This window comes from Oppia nitens, unplaced genomic scaffold (genome assembly GCF_028296485.1).
Source record: "Oppia nitens isolate AA-2021 unplaced genomic scaffold, nextdenovo-longstitch-racon4-pilon3 scaffold57_pilon_pilon_pilon, whole genome shotgun sequence".
NCBI classification, from domain to species: domain Eukaryota; kingdom Metazoa; phylum Arthropoda; class Arachnida; order Sarcoptiformes; family Oppiidae; genus Oppia; species Oppia nitens.
Window position 1 is genome coordinate 73,138 of NW_026533240.1, and position 24,930 is coordinate 98,067.

The 24,930-nt window shown below is 24.7% G+C and overlaps 2 protein-coding genes across 2 annotated transcripts; both read right to left on the reverse strand.

The window, feature by feature from the left end:
• Window positions 1-1,287: 1,287 nt before the first annotated feature.
• LOC128960820 (annexin A7-like) lies at window positions 1,288-2,035 on the reverse strand. Its single transcript, XM_054306956.1, has 2 exons — window positions 1,723-2,035; window positions 1,288-1,480 (listed from the first exon to the last, which is right to left on the reverse strand). Exons 1-2 carry the CDS (start codon window positions 1,933-1,935, stop codon window positions 1,415-1,417), a joined length of 279 nt encoding a protein of 92 aa, XP_054162931.1. The 5' UTR covers window positions 1,936-2,035; the 3' UTR covers window positions 1,288-1,414.
• Window positions 2,036-2,114: 79 nt separating this feature from the next.
• Window positions 2,115-16,927, reverse strand: LOC128960818 (neuropeptide Y receptor type 5-like). The gene is made up of 5 exons (XM_054306955.1): window positions 15,957-16,927; window positions 14,727-14,799; window positions 12,037-12,065; window positions 9,945-10,129; window positions 2,115-2,191 (listed from the first exon to the last, which is right to left on the reverse strand). The coding sequence occupies exons 1-5, from the start codon at window positions 16,925-16,927 to the stop codon at window positions 2,115-2,117; spliced, it is 1,335 nt and encodes a 444-aa protein (XP_054162930.1).
• Between the last annotated feature and the right edge of the window lie 8,003 nt (window positions 16,928-24,930).

Consider the following 24,930-nt stretch of genomic DNA (forward strand, 5'->3'; position numbering starts at 1 on the left):
TATTATTATTAGTATTTTTTATAGAATTTTCAGTAATTTCTATTATTTCTAATATATTTGATATTAAATTTATGGATTAATTATAAAAATATCTGGTATTGACTGATATAATTGGCTCATATTATTATTATTTAAAATGATAAAAATTTATTGGCCATTTATCAGATTTTTACTTAATTTTGTGTTATTGAATGCCAATAACAAAAAAAAAACAATTGTTTGTGACAATAGACTGAGTAAAAGAAAACTATTTGTTTGTATCAAATCTATACCAAAAAATAATTATCAATCATTAGATGTGATAATTTCTACAATATTTTTTGAATACATTTCTGAATAGAACCGTTAGTTTTTTATGATAATAAATATTTTTATAGACTTTTATAGACTTTTATTTTTTACTTATTATTATTATTTTTTATCATTTTTTAATTCAAATATTTTACCTATCAATCAGTTTGATCAACACTTCAATATCTATTCAATTATATTTTTTTTGGAAATTAATTTCAAATAATCAATCAATAAAATTGTAAGTAATAGAATATTCTGTATATATATATATATACACTAACGGCATCTAGTTTTAGATAATTGTTTTAATATATTTTATTTATTTTACAATAATGTAGAATATTTTTTCTATCTTAATTTATAACATTATTTTCATGTTTTAATATAATAAACTAAATAACAGATATATATTTAATTTTCATTATCTTATATTAATGACTATTTATTTCTAAGTTAATATCTAGTACTGTATGTAAACAGTATAACTAATACTAATACATTGTAGTTTTATTTTTTAACAAAATTAGTGATATTTATTTTATAGTTTATTATCAATATCTAAACAAAAAAACTGTGATAGATATATCAAATTTAGTATTTATTACAACTATTTTTGATTGATATTGTTATAAAATGATTAATTTATTAAAAAAACTTAAAAATTAATTACTTTTTTTACAGTAATAATAACAGCTTAGATATTAATTACAATAATAACAACAACAAAATCTAATTATAATACATTATGAAATATTACTCAACAAATAATATAAAACTTAAAAATTATACACATACACTTATAATATTTAATTAAATATATCTATAAAATGGCGATTTTTTAATTAAATAAAACAAATTATATATTACACAATAAATGTTAATTGTAAAAAATGAATCTACAATTATTACTTACTAATACTATTACTACTAATAGTATTAAAATATACATATAAATACAAAAATAATAATCTATTAAATATATTTTAACTAATAAAATTCAGATTTTATTGAATTATTATGTTTTATTATACAATTTTTAAGAGATATATATATATATTAATAACAATAATTTTGATTTAAAAAACTTTTATTTAAATATATTATATTAAAAAACTATAAACTAGCCATAGAAGGGGACACCATAACCACCTGCCAGTGCCGCTTGTTGTTGTTGTTGCTGTTGTTGCTAATAGTAATAATGATAATAATAAAAATAAGCAAAAAACAAATTAATTAACAATTAATAGTTAAATAAATTTATAAACAATTAGAATATAATTAATGGACACAATAAATAAGGATACTATTAAAAAAATAATTTTTAAATTATTCAACAATTAAGCTATAATATATATGTATATATATGTATATAGATAATTGTTGGATACTTGTGCCCATTAATATATTCTATATATATATATACTGTACCTGTTGTGCACCAAAACCGCCTAAACCATAACCACCGAAACCGGCGGCCTGTTGTTGTTGTTGCTGTTGTTGTTGAGCACCGAAACCACCGCCAAAGCCGTATGCCGGTACTACTGCCGGATAGCCGACTGGATAAGCTGGATAACCACCGTACCATGGGGCAGCAGTGGCCATACCAATAAGTGCCAGAGCGACAACAATCATGAATTTCATATTTAGTTTTTTTTATTAAAAAAAAGTTTGATTTAATTTTAAAAAAATTTAGTTAATGCAGTAGAAACTGATGGCTAGGGTTGGATCAAATTGTGGTCAACTTATATACCCTTCTATTGACAGGAAATGTAATGCAATACCGTTTGTTATTATTGAGATACAACCGGTTATATATATAGTTAGAGTTTGGGCAACTTTCCTATGAATGGAAGTTTCCTAATAAAATCTCTCCAATTTTCCTGGAAAATTGTATATTCTATATCCATAGACCATTAGAAAGTAAAATATATACTATTTAACAATCAAAATACAGTTTAATACAATATTTGGTATTCAAATTTTGTAATATAATTCGTTGTTTAGGCTTCAATAGATGGTAGTTAAAGGAAATATATTCCCTGGGAATTCCCAGTAAAAAAGGAACTTTTGAAATATAAGACGAAAGTAAGGAATTTGCCCAAACCCTAGGTATACAAATATAATAGTAGATATACTGTAGATTTAGATTTATATATATATAAATATATATATATATATACCCCAGATGTTAACCAATTTTTATAAATTATTTTTGCTATTGACGTTAATAAGCAATTAATTAATTTAATACTTAATAATTCTAGAATATTGTAGTTATTTAAAAAAAATTATGTGCTTATAGTTAAAAAAAATTTAATTATAATTTTTCAATGAATATTTCGAAACCAATTTTAATAGTTACAGTTAGTTGTCAACACTATTGATATTAATTAAATTAAGAAATAAATTTATATAATATAAATACTTTTAACTTATTTTTTTCTAGAAATATCTAAAATCATATTATATATATTATATTGTTAGCTTAAATTTATAATTATTACTCTTAATGTTTTATTTAAAGCTAAAATTATAGATATAAATGTTATATATAAAAAAGGCAATTTATAATCTAAATAATTTTTGTAAACACAAAATAATTACTATATATTTTTATTTTTCAATACTTTATAAATTATTTTAAAAATAATTAAAAACATTAAAAGTTTATTAATTGCAAAAATTATTAGAAGATTATTAGAAGATCGTTAAAAGAGTATTAGACAGTATAATAACATTGAATCTATTGAATATTACAATATATAAATTTTTAATATTTTTTAGAAAAAATTAAAACGGCTTAGATTTACTTATTACTTAATAACAATTAAACTAATTTTATTAATAAACAAATATTATCAAAAAGTTATAGTAGTATTACAAACATGTTTTTTAATGAATTAAATATTTTTAAAGATATTTTTTTAATTACTAATAAAAGGCCAAACTTGTTGTAATCTCAATATATATTATTTATTTCATTTTATAATAACTGAAATTAAATGCAAATAAGTTTTATTTGTTTTTATCATTTAAATGAAACATCAATATTTGAACATGCACATATTGTATGTACAGTATAATAGCTAACATTAAATACTATAATAAATTATTTAGTCTACTATAAAAATACTATACTATTCAATTAGTAAATAGTATAACTTAAATATAAAAAATCTATCATAAACATTTAAAAAACTACTTAATGTTATACTATTTTGTAAAATAACAATAATCTTAACATTAAAGTTAAACGAAAAAACTTTACTTTTTATACAATGTTTAAACATAAGAGAAAAAATATGTTAACATATTTAATTAACTTTTAATTTACTTCATACATACATTAATTCATACAAATATATAAAGTTTATATATATATACAGTATAAATTAGTATAATTAAATATATAATTAAATACATGTACTATATCTGTATTTATAAAGTAATAAAAATGTATTTAGTAAGCATTTATAATTTTTCTAGTCAAAATTGTTTAATTGCAAATATAGTTAAATTTATCAAATTAATTAAAATAAATATATTATTTTTTTACAAATTAGTAAATTTTATAGTTATTTATTTATTTATTTATATTGATATACTAAATAAAATGTTATTTATTAGCATTAGACTTATTCTGTTAACGACAATATGGTAAAAATGTTTTATAGTCCTAAATAATTATTATCTATTGTTAATTATATTAAATAAATTTTTATTAATAAAATTTCATATATGAAAACTAGATTTTAAATAATGTTTTAATTTATAGCATATAGATAACATATTTTTATTAGTAAAAATATATTAAACTAATATATTAAAGACTTTTTTAATTATATATATATTTATATATTGTTAACTTTATAGATTATTTGCAAAAATTGTATTGTTAGATAACAATAAAAAAAATTTAAGCTATTGTGTTGTTTATTATTATTATATTGACAAACAACTATAACATATAAATATATATAAACCACATTCATTGCCAACTATTTAATGCCAAAAAATCATTAATAAATTTTTATAATATACTGTATATAAAGTTTATATATATATTTATGGTATATTTACAATAATCTAACTCGTTAGCTATACAAATATTTTATTATTATTATAAATATAATGTAATGTATACTCTATTATTAATGTTAATTAGAAAATACTGTAGAAAAAACAATATAATTTAATACTAATATTAATAATTATATTTAAATTTTTCTCTGAAATTTGCTGATAATACAACTATATAATAATATTTGTTTAATAAACTATAATTATTTTGTAGTAATAAAAAACAAATATTTTATATTATTATTATTAATTTATAATAATTACTATTGATTATTTACTATATTTTTAATCAAAAATAATTTTGAATTATTTATTATAATGTTTAAAATATATGAATTTTATTTAAATAATATTAACTAAGTTTATAATAAAATTAATGTTGTTATTGATTAATAATTAATTTAAAACTCAAAAAGTATAAAATAGAAATTTACTTGAAATGCAAAAATATTAATTTAATAATTACATAGAAAAATGTTATCATTTGAAAACACATTAGTTTAAAAAATTGTTTATTAATATATTAAAATATTAATATGCCTATTGAATTATCACAAATAAATGATTATTTTTGAATATAATTACAATAATAAACAATTGATAAGTTGCTTTTATTTTAAGTTAATAAAACATTATTTTTATTTTACTTATTAATTAATTATATATTATTTATTATTGTATCATTATAAAGTCATTTATTTTATTAATTAATACTTAAGTTAAAATTATTGATTGTTAATTGTAATCAATAAAAATTGTTAGTTTTTATTTATAAAATTCTGTGATAAATTATGTTTTTAAAACTTTCAATACTATATTTTAATTCAAAATAACGTCAAATAAATAAATTATAATTTCATTTTAGATTTTATTTTTACAATTTATAAGTGTATATACTGTATATATAACTAAAAAAATACTTAAATTTATACAGTAAATATAAATATTTTTTAAACCGTATAAATTTATTAGTAATATGATATCGTATACCAACGGGAATAAATTACTTAAATTACAAAAAAATTTAAAAACATTTCATATTCATACATAATTAGTGTATGTAATAATCATATTAATTATTAACAATTTTAAATTTAAGTTTTTTGTCAAAGCTTTTGTTTTTTTAAATAATTTAAGTCAAAACTAATCAAAAATGCTAATCAAGTGATGACAGCCTCAAGTAATGGAATATTTAATTGTGTTGAGAATATTCATGAAAATACTCATATAATACACTTAACTTGTATTTTATTATTATTATTATTATTATTATTATTATTATTATTATTATTATTAGGTTCATTGAATTCATAGATTACTATTTCTCGCCCTTTATTTAATATATATATATCTTTATCTTTCATATAATCAATCTATTATTTTTGTTTGTATAATAAATTTACTTACATTTACATAATTTTCAAGCAATGACCCTAAAATATCTTTTCATCTCAAACAGTATCTATCATCAGTGCGTTGCACTCATATATGTATATAAATTTATATATATATAAGAAAATACTTATATATATATACATAAAACTAAAGTTTGTGAAAATTATTTTTAGCCCTAAAGCGGATAATACACAAACACTTGTGGTGTTGTATTTCAAACAATAAACTGTATACTAAAAACATTATATATGTATAGTATATACTTTACTTACATAAGTGTTAATCCATTTAAATTCATGAAAATTATTATTAATTATTATATAAATCACTTATTTTTTGTTCATTTGATTATATAACAGCAATAATATTAATACTGTTTATAACTTATTATATTGTTTTGTAAATGTATATAATATTACATGTTATACTTAATATAAGGATATTAAATAATAAAGTAATATACTGTACAATACTATACTATAGTAAATTATCTAATATTAATATTAAATCAATAGATAGTTGACGTCATGTATGATATTTTGGCAAATATTAATATACTTTATATATAGTATTAAAATATAACAACAAATAGTTAAGTTTGTTTATTATATGACAAATAATATTTAAAAACAATAATATTTTTTAAATTTGAAAACTATTTATAAAAACTATATAATTAGTAATTTCTATATAATAATCTACTATAATATTTAATAGTGTATTTGTGGTAAACATATTTTTGTTTTTCTTTAAACTAAATTTATTTTGAATTTATTTTAAATGTTTAAAATTTAAATACACTAACAAATATACTGTACTTAATTTAAATATATCTATACAGTATATAATTAAACTGCATATACATTGTTTCTACTGTATTAAATGATTTATTCAAAAATAAGTGTGAAATACATTTATAAATATACTTTATATATATGAATATGTTTATTATTGTTATTAAGTAACACTAATTGTTTATTATTTTTAATAAACCAATGCATTAGTATTTAAATGGAAATTGTAATAATTTTAAAACATTATTAAATAAATAAATCTTTATTTATTAATAAATATTTACAAAAATCTTAAAATTTTTTATTTATAACAACTAATGTATAACTAATATACTTTACTTTACTACTAGTATATTAAATAAATATAAAACTTTAATATAATAATGGTTATCATATAATAGTTATTTAATATAATAATGATTTTAATATTTATTATTAAAGTATTTTTAAAATAAATACTTATATTTTTCCAAATGTTAATAAATAATAGTTTATAATAAATGTTTTTTAATGAATAAATGTAATTTTATTTGCTTATAATCAAGCAATTACATTAGTAATATAAATACGGTATATCTCTATTAATAAATTGCTTTACAAAATAAAAAAAATTTACTTTCTAATTATAGTAATTGTTAATAAACTAATTGTTATTTTGAAATTAATAATCACTAAAAAAATAAAAGCTAACTTTTTATTTATTATTTATACAGTTGTTATTTATGATAAAAAAAATAATTTTTTAATTCACAATTAATTTTTATTTTTCTTGATTATTATTATTGTATTAATAAATGTTATAATTGATAAGTTATATAAATTATATTGAATATATTTTATTTATGACGTAATATATTGCTCATATAATATATTAAATTTTATTAAATTGATGTAAAGTTTACTTAATTATTTATACAAAAATATGTTTAGTTTATTTACGAATAAACTAATACTAAATTTTGTTAAAAAATGTTAATCTTTTATTTCATAGAAAATTATATACTTTTTTATTACTTTATTTAGTTGATTTTATTTCACAATGTATTACAAAATAAGTATTTATATAGAGTTTGTATTTAAAAAACATTTTACACTTAAATTAATTTATATAAAACATTATAAATAAAATCCCTATTAATTAGCATTTAATATTTTTTCATTTTTTATATATCTATTTTCTCAATTTTGCTTACTTATAATACAGTTATGCATTGTGTTAATGTATATTGATTTTAGGATAAATGTAAATTCATTCAATAGTTTATCTATTTTAAGTGCACAAATTGCACAATATTTAGATAATTGGTATTTTATTTTTAGTAAAAGTAACAAATAGTAAAGCTGTTTTTATTTGTTGTGAATTTTTTATGATAATTGAAATTAATATCTTGTTATTTAATATTATCAAATATTGTTAATAAGATGATTACAATATAGAAAATAAATTATTATCTTCAATAATTTAGAATTAAAATATAAACTCAATCTAATAATTATATATAAAAATACTAATTAAATGTCTAAAATTTCGTTTGAAATACCTGTCAAAATACTGTACAAGTTTTGAATAAATTAATAGTAATTTTTGTTTTTGTTTATTAAATAGTTGCCTTATAAATAAAAATAAATTTAACATTTAATTTTAACTATTATTTATTTAAAAATTATATTCTAAATATTTTATCAAAAAAAATATTAAGTAAATTTATTATGTATATTTACTATTATAATTATTTAATGTAATATTATGAATGCTAAATTTATTATATAGTCTCTATTTATATATTATATGAAAAATACATTAAATAATAATGCAAATATAGATATTTATATTTATCCAGATTAATTTGTTAGACTTTTATTGCCATCAGATATTGTATATTAAAAATAAAATTAAAAAATAGTCTCTTGGGTTAAAATAGGCAATTCATCGCTCAGTTATACAATCTATAGCTTATAAGATAAATAAATCTTATTTTAAAATAAGATTTATATATAATAAATATATATATTGTTTATTTGTCTGTCTGTCTGGTTATATGTTTTGTATGTGTTTTATAGATAGATCTATTGAATTGGGAAATATTGAATTGAATTGAACAATAAAAGTATACCTGTATATCAATAGATATCAATATAAAGTATATGTGAAATACACGCACATATAATAATAAATTTAAAAAACTTTATTTATTTTTTCAATTTAGACCTATACATTTTATTTATTTTTGTATATATATATATATATATAACATAGACTTTATATACAATATATATATTATATATTATATATCCGATTTAAGATTTCAATAAATCCAATATAAAATTTCTATTGATGAAAGTAATCTAGTAAATTGATTTATAAATTTTATTTTTCATTATTATTTTTAATAATTTTTTATTTGAAAATCATATTATATAATAAAAAATAGGTTATAATTTTATATCAGTATAATAATAATACCTTATTATGTTAACATTTTTACTTATTTAATAAAAAATTTAAATACTTTTAAATATTTTCTTTTAAAAAATAATAATTTTGTTAGTCTAATGTTATTGTTATGTTAATTTATGAAATAGTTTGCACAATAAACCAATTTTAAAATCTTTTATTTCATATAAATAATTTTATTTTAAATACTAGTAATATTACATAATTAATAATATATCAATTTTTTAATACTATTATAATATAAATAAAGCCATTATTACACTTGTTGTTTAAAATTGACTTAATCAATCTACAATATTAAATATAATTGATTTAATATATATATAAATAAATAATGCTATTTATATTTAATAATAACTTAAAATAACAAATCAATGGACACAATCCTAGTGCACAAATGCACACAAATCTAAAACTATTAATATATTAAAAATAATTCAATTATATTATCTTCCAAACAATGTTCATAATAAAGTAATATAAATACACATATTATGTTATAATAATAACTGAAAACTGATACTTAAATAGACAATTATATATATATATATATCTTAATTAGTTTAGTATTACTTATAGTATCATCAACAACAAAAAATAACATTAATACATTTTTAACAATGGGTTATAAACTGCAAATATACAGTATATTATATGTATATTATATATATTTGATTAAACAATACTAATAATACTATTAGCTTCATAATTATTGACTTTAGGCATCCAAAACTGCTTATCCATTGACTCTAACTTATTATTATTATGACAATTATTATTATTATTATTAGTTATATTCTGATGATTTTGGACTACTATATGATTAGTCTGTATAATCATATTATTATTATTATTATTATTATTATTTTCTTTAGTAGTATTATTTTTTTGAAATAAAATATCAGTATTTCTATTTAATTGTGTGCCTATAGGTGTTGTAGTAGATTGTAGTGGTAGTGGTGGTGATACCGATGCCATAGTTGTATGATGTGATTGTTGTTGTTTTCCGGCAATCATTTGTGAACCACATTTGATTTGCGTGAATAACAATAGTTTTTGTGCCCCTTCTCTAAACGTGTTGTCTCTCCAGCAATAGATAAACGGATTGTAACTAAGTATACAATTTGTTAATACAAATATCAAATATTATGTTTTTTATTTTAATAATAGTTTCGATTAAACTATATATAGAATATAATTGTAAATTGATAACAATATTATGTTATTTTATAGATAATTATAATTATATATTATAAATAGATAAAAATTTATTTTTATAATATATATATATATATATTCAGCATCAATAGGTACTATAAATTTGTGTTTGTTTTTGTCAAATTGTTTGTCAAAAATATTAACAATATACCTAAATATAGAGAAAATCTCATGTGACATAAAGTTAAAAGACTTTATTTAATTAAATAGCTTTTATTTTATGGAAAATTAATGTTATATTTAATTCTCTTATTGTATATCAAAAAATACTAAACAATTTTAAGTATTGTTTGAATACTACATAAAAATCAATTACATTTGATTACTTGAAAAAAATAGTACAGTATTTTACAGAATATTTGTTTTTTATTTGTTTGTTTGTGCTATTAATTTAATATATTATATAAAAACAATAAATTGTTTGATTTCTATGATATATTATAGTTCAATAAATTACTTTAAGATAAATGATTAATTATTTATTATCTTTATTTACTGTATATATATATATTACCCAATAACATTGTAAATCAATTTATTTAACCTTCATTAAATTATTATGTCAACTTTATATATATACTTGTATTTAATATGTACAATTTATATATATTGGGATTATATAGTATTTGGCACATTAGTTGTTTGCTTATTTGATGCAAACTTTAATAATATAGTGGTTTTTATCTAATTTTTTTTTGTTTTTTTCATAATAAAGTTTTTTTTAAACATTTAGACAGTGTGTCTGTCTATATGAGTAAAATGTTTGTGTGTGAAAATCACTATTTATTAGTCAATCAGTTTGTTCATTGACATATTGATTTAAAAATATACTGGTGTACCGGTACATGTATATATTGTATATTATACTGTATAAATCTAACATCAATGTTAGAAACGGTAGCTTTAGATAACAGTGCTATAACTACTAGTACTACTACTACTACTATTATATATTATACTGTATAGAGAGCATCATGATTATCAGATAAGATAAGCTAGTAAACTAAATCAACTAAAAGTGACATAGACATTTTAATAAAAATATTTATTTATTTTTTATTATAGATTGTTGTATATATATATATATATATATATATATAATATTTATATATTGTATATCTATAAGTAATAAATAAAGAATAAATTCACTACAATAGGCAATAATATAAGTTTAAAAAATAAAATTTTGTTATAAGATTTTTGTACCCAATTTTTTACGTCTAAAAACACTTATTGTTATCTATTTTATGTTATTTTTGATGATGACATTTAGTTATCATAAGCTATTAGTTTTGCTTAAACCTAGAAATGTTATATAAAAATAACTACAGTATAACAAAATAAAAACTACATTGGTTGAAACAGTAGAAAATTAGAAATTTTATGTGTCAATACTATCAAAAAAACAAAAAATGTAAGTCAATGGGAAATATTTTATATATTTATTAAATATTACTAAGATATACTGTATTTACTTAAGTAAACTGCATAATATAATTTATATCTTTATATAATAACTAATTGATTTATATAAAAAAATCCAATATATAATAATAAATACTTTTTGAATGTATGTTTAGTAAATTGTGAAATATATTACTATAAAAATATTTTATCTAAAGCAAAATAAAAATTATATTTGACATCAAACTGACAATAAACAGTATATAATATTATATAATAGAAGTATTATTTTTATTAATAAAATAAATCTATTTTGTTTAAATAAATATAATAATATACTGTATATCAATATTATATTAAAATAAAATTTTTTTTATGAATTTTGATAAAACTTACCAAACGCTGGACATTGCAAACCAATGACACTATTATTTACAACGAAAACAAAAAATACAATAATATTAATATAATATTTCATGAATAAAATAATTTATTTCATAAATATTAATATATGATCTTTTATTCTTTAAAAGTATATAATATATCATATACTGGTATATATATATATATATATATAATAATAATAAATTATATACAAAGACAATAAAACTAAAATATTTGAATAAAGTTAGCAATAAATATTTATATTTTACATATTATTTTATTTCTTAAAAATTCATATAATGTAAATAAATAATTTTTTTTGGGCTATGTTTTATAATTTTACATTTGTAATACTTGTAAAAGTAAATAAAATAAAATATTTTAAACATTGAGAAAATCAGATTTATAAAGTTAAGCAATTTTTTTTTGTAAAAATGATTAATTATTATTGTTTACTAACTACTTAATAAATAACTAATTTACATTAACTAAATATTATTTATTAGTTTTATTAAATATATATAATCACAAAATTTAAGTTTAAACACTATCTTTACAACTAGTATTTAAATAATAATATTTAAAATACAAAATAATTTTTTAAAATATTAAAAGTTTAATATAATTTTATTAAATGAATATATTTATTTTTGTGATAATTAGCTATAATTTATAACAACAATAGTGAAAATATTTAATTAAAACAACTATTAATAAATAATATCATTAACATTAAAAGTACTATAATTATCATATAAATATAAACATAAATAATTTAATTGAATTAAATTTAAATTTATAAATCACATTTACGCCTACAATGAAAAATTATATTAATTTATAATACTATATAATAACAGTATTTATTAATATTTATCATATAATTTAATAATATAATAAATAAATTATCTGTATATCTACTGTATATTTGTTTATCATCTTATATAAATTGTAGAGAATTATATTATTATTCAAAAATAGTATTACAGTTTGCAAACGAGTCAATCAATTGTGAATAATAATAATGTGAGAGAGAGAGAGAAAGAAAGAAAAAAAGAGAGAGAGAGAGTTGTTTGCAGACATAGTTTTTTACTATTATATTAAACATTTAAACAAATTTATTTTTTCAATTAATTTTTTTGCTCTAGAGATTTACTAAAGATTTTATGGCTAGAAATTTATTGTTAAATAAGTTAACTAATTATTTATATAGAAAAATAATAATCAATATATTCTATAATATAGTATAGAATTTATTACTAAATAATATTATGTATATAAAGTGTAGTGTAATATAATATAAATGTATACATAAAGCCTAAATTAAATATTAATATTCCTATACAATATAAGTAATTGTGTATTAATAAATTTAAATTAGTCAACAACGTTTTTTTTTAATATAACATTAAGTTATAGACGGATATTACACTATAATACATATAACAGACAGTTAGATAACAGTATATTATACTCTTGTGTACATTAAAACTAAGTCAATGAAATTTATATGATATAATACATAACATAGTTTTAATATAATAACATTATTTGTATTTTATGTAAACAGTTGTAAAAATTTTCATTATTATTAGTTCAAAAATTTTTTAAAAAGTATACATTAGTAGGTGTACTAAAAGATAGAATTTATTGTAAAATATTTAATTTATATTTTAAGTTTACTTTATATTTTTTGAATGAATATATAATTTTACAAACAAGATCTATAAAAAATTTATTAAATATTTATATATTAATGTTAAGAAATATAAAATTTATAAAAATATGAATAACAATTTTCTGCATAAATTAATTTATAAATATTTGATTTGTATTAGTAATACAGTAAACAAGTAAATTAAATTATTATATTTTATATTTTATATTTTATTAATATTTTTTTCAGTTTAAAATCTCAAAAGTTAATGATTTATTTATATATATATAATAAATTTTTTATAAGTATATGTATACCCGTATATATATGTATTTTTTTTATTGCATTCAAACAAACTTAAATGAAATTAAAGCAAATCTTAAGAAATCTCAAATGTTGTTAAAAACAAACACTAATTGATTGAATAAATAAGAGATAGTTTTTTATGTGTTTAATATTTGACTTCATTAGTAGACTTAGTCTATCTCTCTCTCTCTCTCTCTCTCTCTCTCTCTCTCTCTCTCTCTCTCTCTCTCTCTCTCTCTTTCTCTCTCTTTCTCTAATCTACTCTACTCTACTCTACACTAGTATTATAATTATGTTTAAGATAGTTAATGATATCTACTTTATAATGAAGTAGAAAAACATTTCTAAATTATTTAGTTTAAATAGAATTTTTAATTAATCTGAATATAATATATAATTACAATATAATATTTATATATAAATTTTTTCAATAATAAAAAACTTTAGTATTTAAATATATATTATTCGATATTTAAGCAAATTATCTAAAAATAATTATAAACTTATTTTTACAAAAAATAGAATACTTTATAACATTTCGATTATATTTTTGTTTGTAAATTATTTATAAACTGTTGATTAAAAAGCTTTAACTAATCTATGCTTTTAAATATAGATAAATTTTATGTTAAATTATAATCATTTACATATACTTACATTTAAATATAATTATAATAAAAATTAATTATAAAATTTAATCATATTTTATGTTTAAAATATAAAAATAATAAATACTTACAAATATGAAAACATTGAAATCGTGTTTTAATATTTTCAAATCCACAAATAGATAGTAAACATTAAGCGGAAGCCTATTTTAAAATTTAAATGAAAAATTTTTATAAACAATTATTTTCAATTGATTTTTTGTTTCTCAATAATATTTATATCAGTTTCATAATTATTTTTATTAATCATTCTAGAAATTATTACTATTAAAAACAAATATTTTCAACAATCAATATATACAGAAAATATATTTATTTTGTAAGAAAAACATGTTTAATATAATAATAACAAAATAAATTTATATTATGAATCATAAACATTACTGTATTTATTATACAGTATTATTGAAGATTAGATATATAATGTTACGCAAAAATTTATGTTTTTTTTCATTTATTATATTATATTTAGAAAAATAATTTTATATAATAAATATATTTACTTATAAATGGTATACAATATTTACAATATATGATGTAAATGTCATATTATATAATGTAGTACTGTATTTTGATAAATATAATGTAATTACAGTATTTATACTGTACTTATAAAATAAGTAATAATTTTCCTCAAATAAAAGTGTATTATTTTAATAAATAAATCTATGTATTTAAAATATATAAATTTTTAAAAATAAATAAATAATTGTTTGCAGAATAAACTTTAAAGTAATTTTAATACAAAAAAATAATCTATTAATATTTCATTAACATTAGTAAATTATATAATCTCTCATTTAAACTTTATAATAATTAAGTTATCACTAAAATATTTTTATTTAAGTCAATTTTTTATACAAATTTTATGTACTGTATTACACAATGTGTATACAGTATACTCAGTAATAAAATAATTTTATATCTGTTATTCAATGCTAATATACACTGTATATAATTTAATTTACTTGAAGCACGTTTTAACTATGATTGAAAATGTAATAATTATTAGCATTGTTGTTATTTAAATGTTTAATTAAATTATCTACTTGAAAAATAAGTAAACAAAATAACTTATATAATGTACTCTATTATAAAAATTTATATACTTAAGAGTATAATCAATAAAATCTCAAAAAATAGTCATCAATTTAATGCTTGAATTTATTCAAAAAAAAAATATTTAAATAAAATTGAAAATTATTTTTCCACTTAATAAAAATTATTGAAAATATTTAAGATATGTTAACAACAATTAAATATATATATAATTAGTATATATATGGATGTATTATACATACCAACAAACGGCAAATACAATCACAACGAGTGCTAACATTAAAATCCTACGGCGTTTGGCTTCGGCCTGCAATCGGCGCCTGACATTACAGAGGGTAATGGATACCCGTCCCTGTTTTGATACAATGGCACCAATTTTGATATACAATAATGTTGTTATTAGTAACGGTAGAAAATATTGGGTTAGAAAACATTCAACAGTTAGTGCCAAACGAAAGTGAGACCAATCAGGATATTTGGCCCGACATCTGGTCAACAGTAGGCCCTGATAGGCAACGTTGGCATCGATTTTGTTAAATATACTGTGAGGTACAGACAGTACAAACGCCAGAAGCCATATAACTATGATAAACATAAGCACCGGATGACCATTTTGTCCGCAACAACAACTGTTTTGTCGTCTAACAGTACGATTGTTATTACGGTTTTGATGTTTGTGTTTAGTCAAACTCCAGTTCCTGTGTATGGCTATCAATGCCATTGTAAATGTCGAGACATAAACACAGGAAACTTGTATGAATGGCACTAAAAAGCATAACAGTCCACCAAATGGCCAGTTAAGCAGCAATAGTCGGGCCACATTGAAAGGTATGTTTATGGCAGTCATAACAATATCAGATATGGCTAACGATGCTATCAATATGTTAGTTGTATTGCGTTTACGTTTTCTATCATTAGTAAAGGCTATCTTACAGACTAATAGATTACCGCACAATGAGATAATCATTATTAAAGAATAACTGCTTATAATTATAACGTTACGAGCGGTTAGATCTTCAGGTGCCGACATAACAGCGGCACTGCTATTATTATTTAGATGGTATCGGTTGGCCGACAATGTGGCCGATATTGTAGTGCCGATGACGGCTGTTGTTGTTGTATTTGTTGAATGAATGGATAACATTGGCAATACATGATCGGCTCCGGTAGGCATACTTGAGTTTAGACTATTCCTGATGATAGGTATAGTCATGTCGTTATCAATGATAAGCTTTGTTTCATTCATTATTTTTTATTATATATTAAACACAAATTACAAATATAGTTATTATAGTTTTTTTGTTTTAAATGTTTATTATTAGATATTATACGGAAATTAGTTTTTTCTATTTTAATAATTTTGTTCAACTAATAGATATTATGTTTTCAATTTATATATATCAGTAAATCTGAAAAAAATTAATAATAAACATATTACTGAAAAATATATTACTAAATATATAATATTGTTAATAGAAATAATTCACGATTTTTGATTTAAAAAATAATAGTAAATATTATATATTATTATTATTATTATTATATTACTATAATATAAAAATTTATAAATTAATACTAATATACTTTAATTTTATATATATTAAATTTTAGAGATTATTAATACTAAAAAAATAAAATATTAATTTTAGATTAGTATTAAAATAAATAAACTTAAATAATTATATATTTTTATTTAAATTACTAAATTGAAAAATAAGAAATAATTATTAGAAAATAGATGATAAAAAAATAAATTAGGTTAAATAATGTATTAATTTATATTATATACAGTATAAATATAAATACATATATATATAATTTAATTTATAATATTAAATTGTTTTTTTAATTTAATTAAAAAATTATAACTTACTGTACATAACAATAATATCAGAAAATCCTATTCAGTATAAATTTAGCGATGAAATAATGTAATGATATAACGTATATAATCTATAAAATACTATATAAACACTTATAGATAATAGTTTACATCAAAAATTATATATAAATATTGTATTTTCACGTAAAATACAAATCATAATTTAGTCACACATTTAATCAATAATGTATATTCATAGCAATCAGTTTATAGTATAGTATATTACTTATAAATAAATTACACAATCAAATAAACACAATATTTAATATAAACTTATATATAATAATATAGAAAAAATTGATTGAATATTATTAATAATTTATTTTTTTATATTAATCGTCAAACTATATGTGTGTTTAAGTTAAGCAGCAAATCAATCGCTCATTTTAACAAATGTCTATAACTTATTGTTTAAATGATTTTCTATATTATTAATATATTTTTTATCGTTAAAAAACAAATGCAATATAATGACTTATTAATATAATATAAAAAATATTAAAACGACTCAATAAGTGATTAAATAATACTATAATTTATAAAAAATTAATATTATTTTCTTTAATAACAGTAAGAAAATTAAAAAAACTAAATGAAGTATTTTTTGTAACTTAATTATTAACTTTAAAAATATTATTAAAAGTAATAATCACATCATACTGTTTATAATCATTTTTATAAACTAATTATTATATTAATAACAAAACAATATATATAAATATATATACATTTTTTTGGCCACAAATATCTGATTGTATTTTCAGATTTGATGGATGGGTTAAACACAAAACAAAATAATAAACAATTAGTTGGAATATATTTTATTATATTAGACATAAACTAAATAAATGTAAGTTTAGACTCTCAATAACTTCTGACTGCCGGTTAAAATCTCGTAATACAACAAACAAAATCATGTAATACTTAGTATAATATTATTTGTAAATCAGTAAAAGAGAGCAGAATCTAACTTTAATACATTCTAACCTCTTTATATACAACTTATAAGTGAAATATTTTTATATAATTTATATTTTATTAGAAAATGATATATAAATAATAAATACAATGTTTAAAATAAAATAATTAAATATTTTATCATAACTTATGTATTAAAAACAAATAATTAATAAATTAAAACTATATTTTGTTTAATAAATCATTTAAAACATAGTTTATTATTGGAATAGGGTGTCAGATGTGAATGCGGTGTCAGATCTGAATAGGGTGTCAGATGTGAATGCGGTGTCAGATCTGAATAGGGTGTCAGATGTGAATGCGGTGTCAGATCTGAATAGGGTGTCAGATGTGAATGCGGTGTCAGATCTGAATAGGGTGTCAGATGTGAATGCGGTGTCAGATCTGAATAGGGTGTCAGATGTGAATGCGGTGTCAGATCTGAATAGGGTGTCAGATGTGAATGCGGTGTCAGATCTGAATAGGGTGTCAGATGTGAATGCGGTGTCAGATCTGAATAGGGTGTCAGATGTGAATGCGGTGTCAGATCTGAATAGGGTGTCAGATGTGAATGCGGTGTCAGATCTGAATAGGGTGTCAGATGTGAATGCGGTGTCAGATCTGAATAGGGTGTCAGATGTGAATGCGGTGTCAGATCTGAATAGGGTGTCAGATGTGAATGCGGTGTCAGATCTGAATAGGGTGTCAGATGTGAATGCGGTGTCAGATCTGAATAGGGTGTCAGATGTGAATGCGGTGTCAGATCTGAATAGGGTGTCAGATGTGAATGCGGTGTCAGATCTGAATAGGGTGTCAGATGTGAATGCGGTGTCAGATCTGAATAGGGTGTCAGATGTGAATGCGGTGTCAGATCTGAATAGGGTGTCAGATGTGAATGCGGTGTCAGATCTGAATAGGGTGTCAGATGTGAATGCGGTGTCAGATCTGAATAGGGTGTCAGATGTGAATGCGGTGTCAGATCTGAATAGGGTGTCAGATGTGAATGCGGTGTCAGATCTGAATAGGGTGTCAGATGTGAATGCGGTGTCAGATCTGAATAGGGTGTCAGATGTGAATGCGGTGTCAGATCTGAATAGGGTGTCAGATGTGAATGCGGTGTCAGATCTGAATAGGGTGTCAGATGTGAATGCGGTGTCAGATCTGAATAGGGTGTCAGATGTGAATGCGGTGTCAGATCTGAATAGGGTGTCAGATGTGAATGCGGTGTCAGATCTGAATAGGGTGTCAGATGTGAATGCGGTGTCAGATCTGAATAGGGTGTCAGATGTGAATGCGGTGTCAGATCTGAATAGGGTGTCAGATGTGAATGCGGTGTCAGATCTGAATAGGGTGTCAGATGTGAATGCGGTGTCAGATCTGAATAGGGTGTCAGATGTGAATGCGGTGTCAGATCTGAATAGGGTGTCAGATGTGAATGCGGTGTCAGATCTGAATAGGGTGTCAGATGTGAATGCGGTGTCAGATCTGAATAGGGTGTCAGATGTGAATGCGGTGTCAGATCTGAATAGGGTGTCAGATGTGAATGCGGTGTCAGATCTGAATAGGGTGTCAGATGTGAATGCGGTGTCAGATCTGAATAGGGTGTCAGATGTGAATGCGGTGTCAGATCTGAATAGGGTGTCAGATGTGAATGCGGTGTCAGATCTGAATAGGGTGTCAGATGTGAATGCGGTGTCAGATCTGAATAGGGTGTCAGATGTGAATGCGGTGTCAGATCTGAATAGGGTGTCAGATGTGAATGCGGTGTCAGATCTGAATAGGGTGTCAGATCTGAATTGGGTGTCAGATCTGAATAGGGTGTCAGATGTGAATGCGGTGTCAGATCTGAATAGGGTGTCAGATGTGAATGCGGTGTCAGATCTGAATAGGGTGTCAGATGTGAATGCGGTGTCAGATCTGAATAGGGTGTCAGATGTGAATGCGGTGTCAGATCTGAATAGGGTGTCAGATGTGAATGCGGTGTCAGATCTTAATAGGGTGTCAGATGTGAATGCGGTGTCAGATCTGAATAGGGTGTCAGATCTGAATTGGGTGTCAGATCTGAATAGGGTGTCAGATGTGAATGCGGTGTCAGATCTGAATAGGCTGTCAGATGTGAATGCGGTGTCAGATCTGAATAGGGTGTCAGATGTGAATGCGGTGTCAGATCTGAATAGGGTGTCAGATGTGAATGCGGTGTCAGATCTGAATAGGGTGTCAGATGTGAATGCGGTGTCAGATCTGAATAGGGTGTCAGATGTGAATGCGGTGTCAGATCTGAATAGGGTGTCAGATGTGAATGCGGTGTCAGATCTGAATAGGGTGTCAGATGTGAATACGGTGTCAGATCTGAATAGGGTGTCAGATGTGAATGCGGTGTCAGATCTGAATAGGGTGTCAGATGTGAATGCGGTGTCAGATCTGAATAGGGTGTCAGATGTGAATGCGGTGTCAGATCTGAATAGGGTGTCAGATGTGAATGCGGTGTCAGATCTGAATAGCGTGTCAGATGTGAATGCGGTGTCAGATCTGAATAGGGTGTCAGATGTGAATGCGGTGTCAGATCTGAATAGGGTGTCAGATGTGAATGCGGTGTCAGATCTGAATAGGGTGTCAGATCTGAATTGGGTGTCAGATCTGAATAGCGTGTCAGATGTGAATGCGGTGTCAGATCTGAATAGGGTGTCAGATGTGAATGCGGTGTCAGATCTGAATAGGGTGTCAGATGTGAATGCGGTGTCAGATCTGAATAGGGTGTCAGATCTGAATTGGGTGTCAGATCTGAATAGGGTGTCAGATGTGAATGCGGTGTCAGATCTGAATAGGCTGTCAGATGTGAATGCGGTGTCAGATCTGAATAGGGTGTCAGATCTGAATAGGGTGTCAGATGTGAATGCGGTGTCAGATCTGAATAGCGTGTCAGATGTGAATGCGGTGTCAGATCTGAATAGGGTGTCAGATGTGAATGTGGTGTCAGATCTGAATAGGGTGTCAGATGTGAATGCGGTGTCAGATCTGAATAGGGTGTCAGATGTGAATGCGGTGTCAGATCTGAATAGGCTGTCAGATGTGAATGCGGTGTCAGATCTGAATAGGGTGTCAGATGTGAATGCGGTGTCAGATCTGAATAGGGTGTCAGATGTGAATGCGGTTTCAGATCTGAATAGGGTGTCAGATCTGAATTGGGTGTCAGATCTGAATAGGGTGTCAGATGTGAATGCGGTGTCAGATCTGAATAGGGTGTCAGATGTGAATGCGGTGTCAGATCTGAATAGGGTGTCAGATGTGAATGCGGTGTCAGATCTGAATAGGGTGTCAGATGTGAATGCGGTGTCAGATCTTAATAGGGTGTCAGATGTGAATGCGGTGTCAGATCTGAATAGGGTGTCAGATCTGAATTGGGTGTCAGATCTGAATAGGGTGTCAGATGTGAATGCGGTGTCAGATCTGAATAGGCTGTCAGATGTGAATGCGGTGTCAGATCTGAATAGGGTGTCAGATGTGAATGCGGTGTCAGATCTGAATAGGGTGTCAGATGTGAATGCGGTTTCAGATCTGAATAGGGTGTCAGATCTGAATTGGGTGTCAGATCTGAATAGGGTGTCAGATGTGAATGCGGTGTCAGATCTGAATAGGGTGTCAGATGTGAATGCGGTGTCAGATCTGAATAGGGTGTCAGATGTGAATACGGTGTCAGATCTGAATAGGGTGTCAGATGTGAATGCGGTGTCAGATCTGAATAGGGTGTCAGATGTGAATGCGGTGTCAGATCTGAATAGGGTGTCAGATGTGAATGCGGTGTCAGATCTGAATAGGGTGTCAGATGTGAATGCGGTGTCAGATCTGAATAGGGTGTCAGATGTGAATGCGGTGTCAGATCTTAATAGGGTGTCAGATGTGAATGCGGTGTCAGATCTGAATAGGGTGTCAGATCTGAATTGGGTGTCAGATCTGAATAGGGTGTCAGATGTGAATGCGGTGTCAGATCTGAATAGGCTGTCAGATGTGAATGCGGTGTCAGATCTGAATAGGGTGTCAGATGTGAATGCGGTGTCAGATCTGAATAGGGTGTCAGATGTGAATGCGGTGTCAGATGTGAATAGGGTGTCAGATGTGAATGCGGTGTCAGATCTGAATAGGGTGTCAGATGTGAATGCGGTCAGATCTGAATAGGGTGTCAGATGTGAATGCGGTGTCAGATCTGAATAGGGTGTCAGATCTGAATAGGGTATCAGATCTGAATAGGGTGTCAGATGTGAATGCGGTGTCAGATCTGAATAGGGTGTCAGATGTGAATGCGGTGTCAGATCTGAATAGGGTGTCAGATGTGAATGCGGTGTCAGATCTGAATAGGGTGTCAGATCTGAATAGGGTGTCAGATCTGAATAGGGTGTCAGATCTGAATAGGGTGTCAGATGTGAATGCGGTGTCAGATCTGAATGCGGTGTCAGATCTGAATAGGGTGTCAGATGTGAATGCGGTGTCAGATCTGAATAGCGTGTCAGATCTGAATAGGGTATCAGATCTGAATAGGGTGTCAGATGTGAATGCGGTGTCAGATCTGAATAGGGTGTCAGATGTGAATGCGGTGTCAGATCTGAATAGGGTGTCAGATGTGAATGCGGTGTCAGATCTGAATAGGGTGTCAGATGTGAATGCGGTGCCAGATCTGAATAGGGTGTCAGATGTGAATGCGGTGTCAGATCTGAATAGGGTGTCAGATCTGAATAGGGTGTCAGATCTGAATAGGGTGTCAGATGTGAATGCGGTGTCAGATCTGAATAGGCTGTCAGATGTGAATGCGGTGTCAGATCTGAATAGGGTGTCAGATGTGAATGCGGTGTCAGATCTGAATAGCGTGTCAGATCTGAATTGTGTGTCAGATCTGAATAGGGTGTCAGATGTGAATGCGGTGTCAGATCTGAATAGGGTGTCAGATGTGAATGCGGTGTCAGATCTGAATAGGGTGTCAGATCTGAATTGTGTGTCAGATCTGAATAGGGTGTCAGATGTGAATGCGGTGTCAGATCTGAATAGGGTGTCAGATGTGAATGCGGTGTCAGATCTGAATAGGGTGTCAGATGTGAATGCGGTCTCAGATCTGAATAGGGTGTCAGATGTGAATGCGGTGTCAGATCTGAATAGGGTGTCAGATGTGAATGCGGTGTCAGATCTGAATAGGGTGTCAGATGTGAATGCGGTCTCAGATCTGAATAGGGTGTCAGATCTGAATAGGGTATCAGATCTGAATAGGGTGTCAGATGTGAATGTGGTGTCAGATCTGAATAGGGTGTCAGATCTGAATAGGGTGTCAGATGTGAATGCGGTGTCAGATCTGAATAGCGTGTCAGATGTGAATGCGGTGTCAGATCTGAATAGGGTGTCAGATGTGAATGCGGTGTCAGATCTGAATAGGGTGTCAGATGTGAATGCGGTGTCAGATCTGAATAGGGTGTCAGATCTGAATTGGGTGTCAGATCTGAATAGGGTGTCAGATGTGAATGCGGTGTCAGATCTGAATAGGCTGTCAGATGTGAATGCGGTGTCAGATCTGAATAGGGTGTCAGATCTGAATAGGGTGTCAGATGTGAATGCGGTGTCAGATCTGAATAGCGTGTCAGATGTGAATGCGGTGTCAGATCTGAATAGGGTGTCAGATGTGAATGCGGTGACAGATCTGAATAGGGTGTCAGATGTGAATGCGGTGTCAGATCTGAATAGGGTGTCAGATGTGAATGCGGTGTCAGATCTGAATAGGGTGTCAGATCTGAATGCGGTGTCAGATCTGAATGCGGTGTCAGATCTGAATAGGGTGTCAGATGTGAATGCGGTGTCAGATCTGAATAGGGTGTCAGATGTGAATGCGGTGTCAGATCTGAATAGGGTGTCAGATCTGAATTGGGTGTCAGATCTGAATAGGGTGTCAGATGTGAATGCGGTGTCAGATCTGAATAGGGTGTCAGATCTGAATTGGGTGTCAGATCTGAATAGGGTGTCAGATGTGAATGCGGTGTCAGATCTGAATAGGGTGTCAGATGTGAATGCGGTGTCAGATCTGAATAGGGTGTCAGATGTGAATGCGGTGTCAGATCTGAATAGGGTGTCAGATCTGAATTGTGTGTCAGATCTGAATAGGGTGTCAGATGTGAATGCGGTGTCAGATCTGAATAGGGTGTCAGATGTGAATGCGGTGTCAGATCTGAATAGGGTGTCAGATGTGAATGCGGTGTCAGATCTGAATAGGGTGTCAGATGTGAATGCGGTCTCAGATCTGAATAGGGTGTCAGATGTGAATGCGGTGTCAGATCTGAATAGGGTGTCAGATGTGAATGCGGTCTCAGATCTGAATAGGGTGTCAGATGTGAATGCGGTGTCAG

Bases quoted from the DNA above. Each gene is read 5' to 3' on its own strand.
- LOC128960818 (XM_054306955.1), bottom strand. From the start codon at position 16,927: ATGACTATACCTATCATCAGGAATAGTCTAAACTCAAGTATGCCTACC. The intron at 10,130-12,036 runs GTAAGTTTTATC...TTGTATACTTAG, and splicing joins TTTGCAATGTCCAGCGTTTG to TTACAATCCGTTTATCTATT. The intron at 2,192-9,944 runs GCACACAATTAA...CTATGGATATAG, and splicing joins ATCTACTACAACACCTATAG to AATATACAATTTTCCAGGAA.
- LOC128960820 (XM_054306956.1), bottom strand. From the start codon at position 1,935: ATGAAATTCATGATTGTTGTCGCTCTGGCACTTATTGGTATGGCCACT. The intron at 1,481-1,722 runs GTACAGTATATA...TATTACTATTAG, and splicing joins GCGGTTTTGGTGCACAACAG to CAACAACAGCAACAACAACA.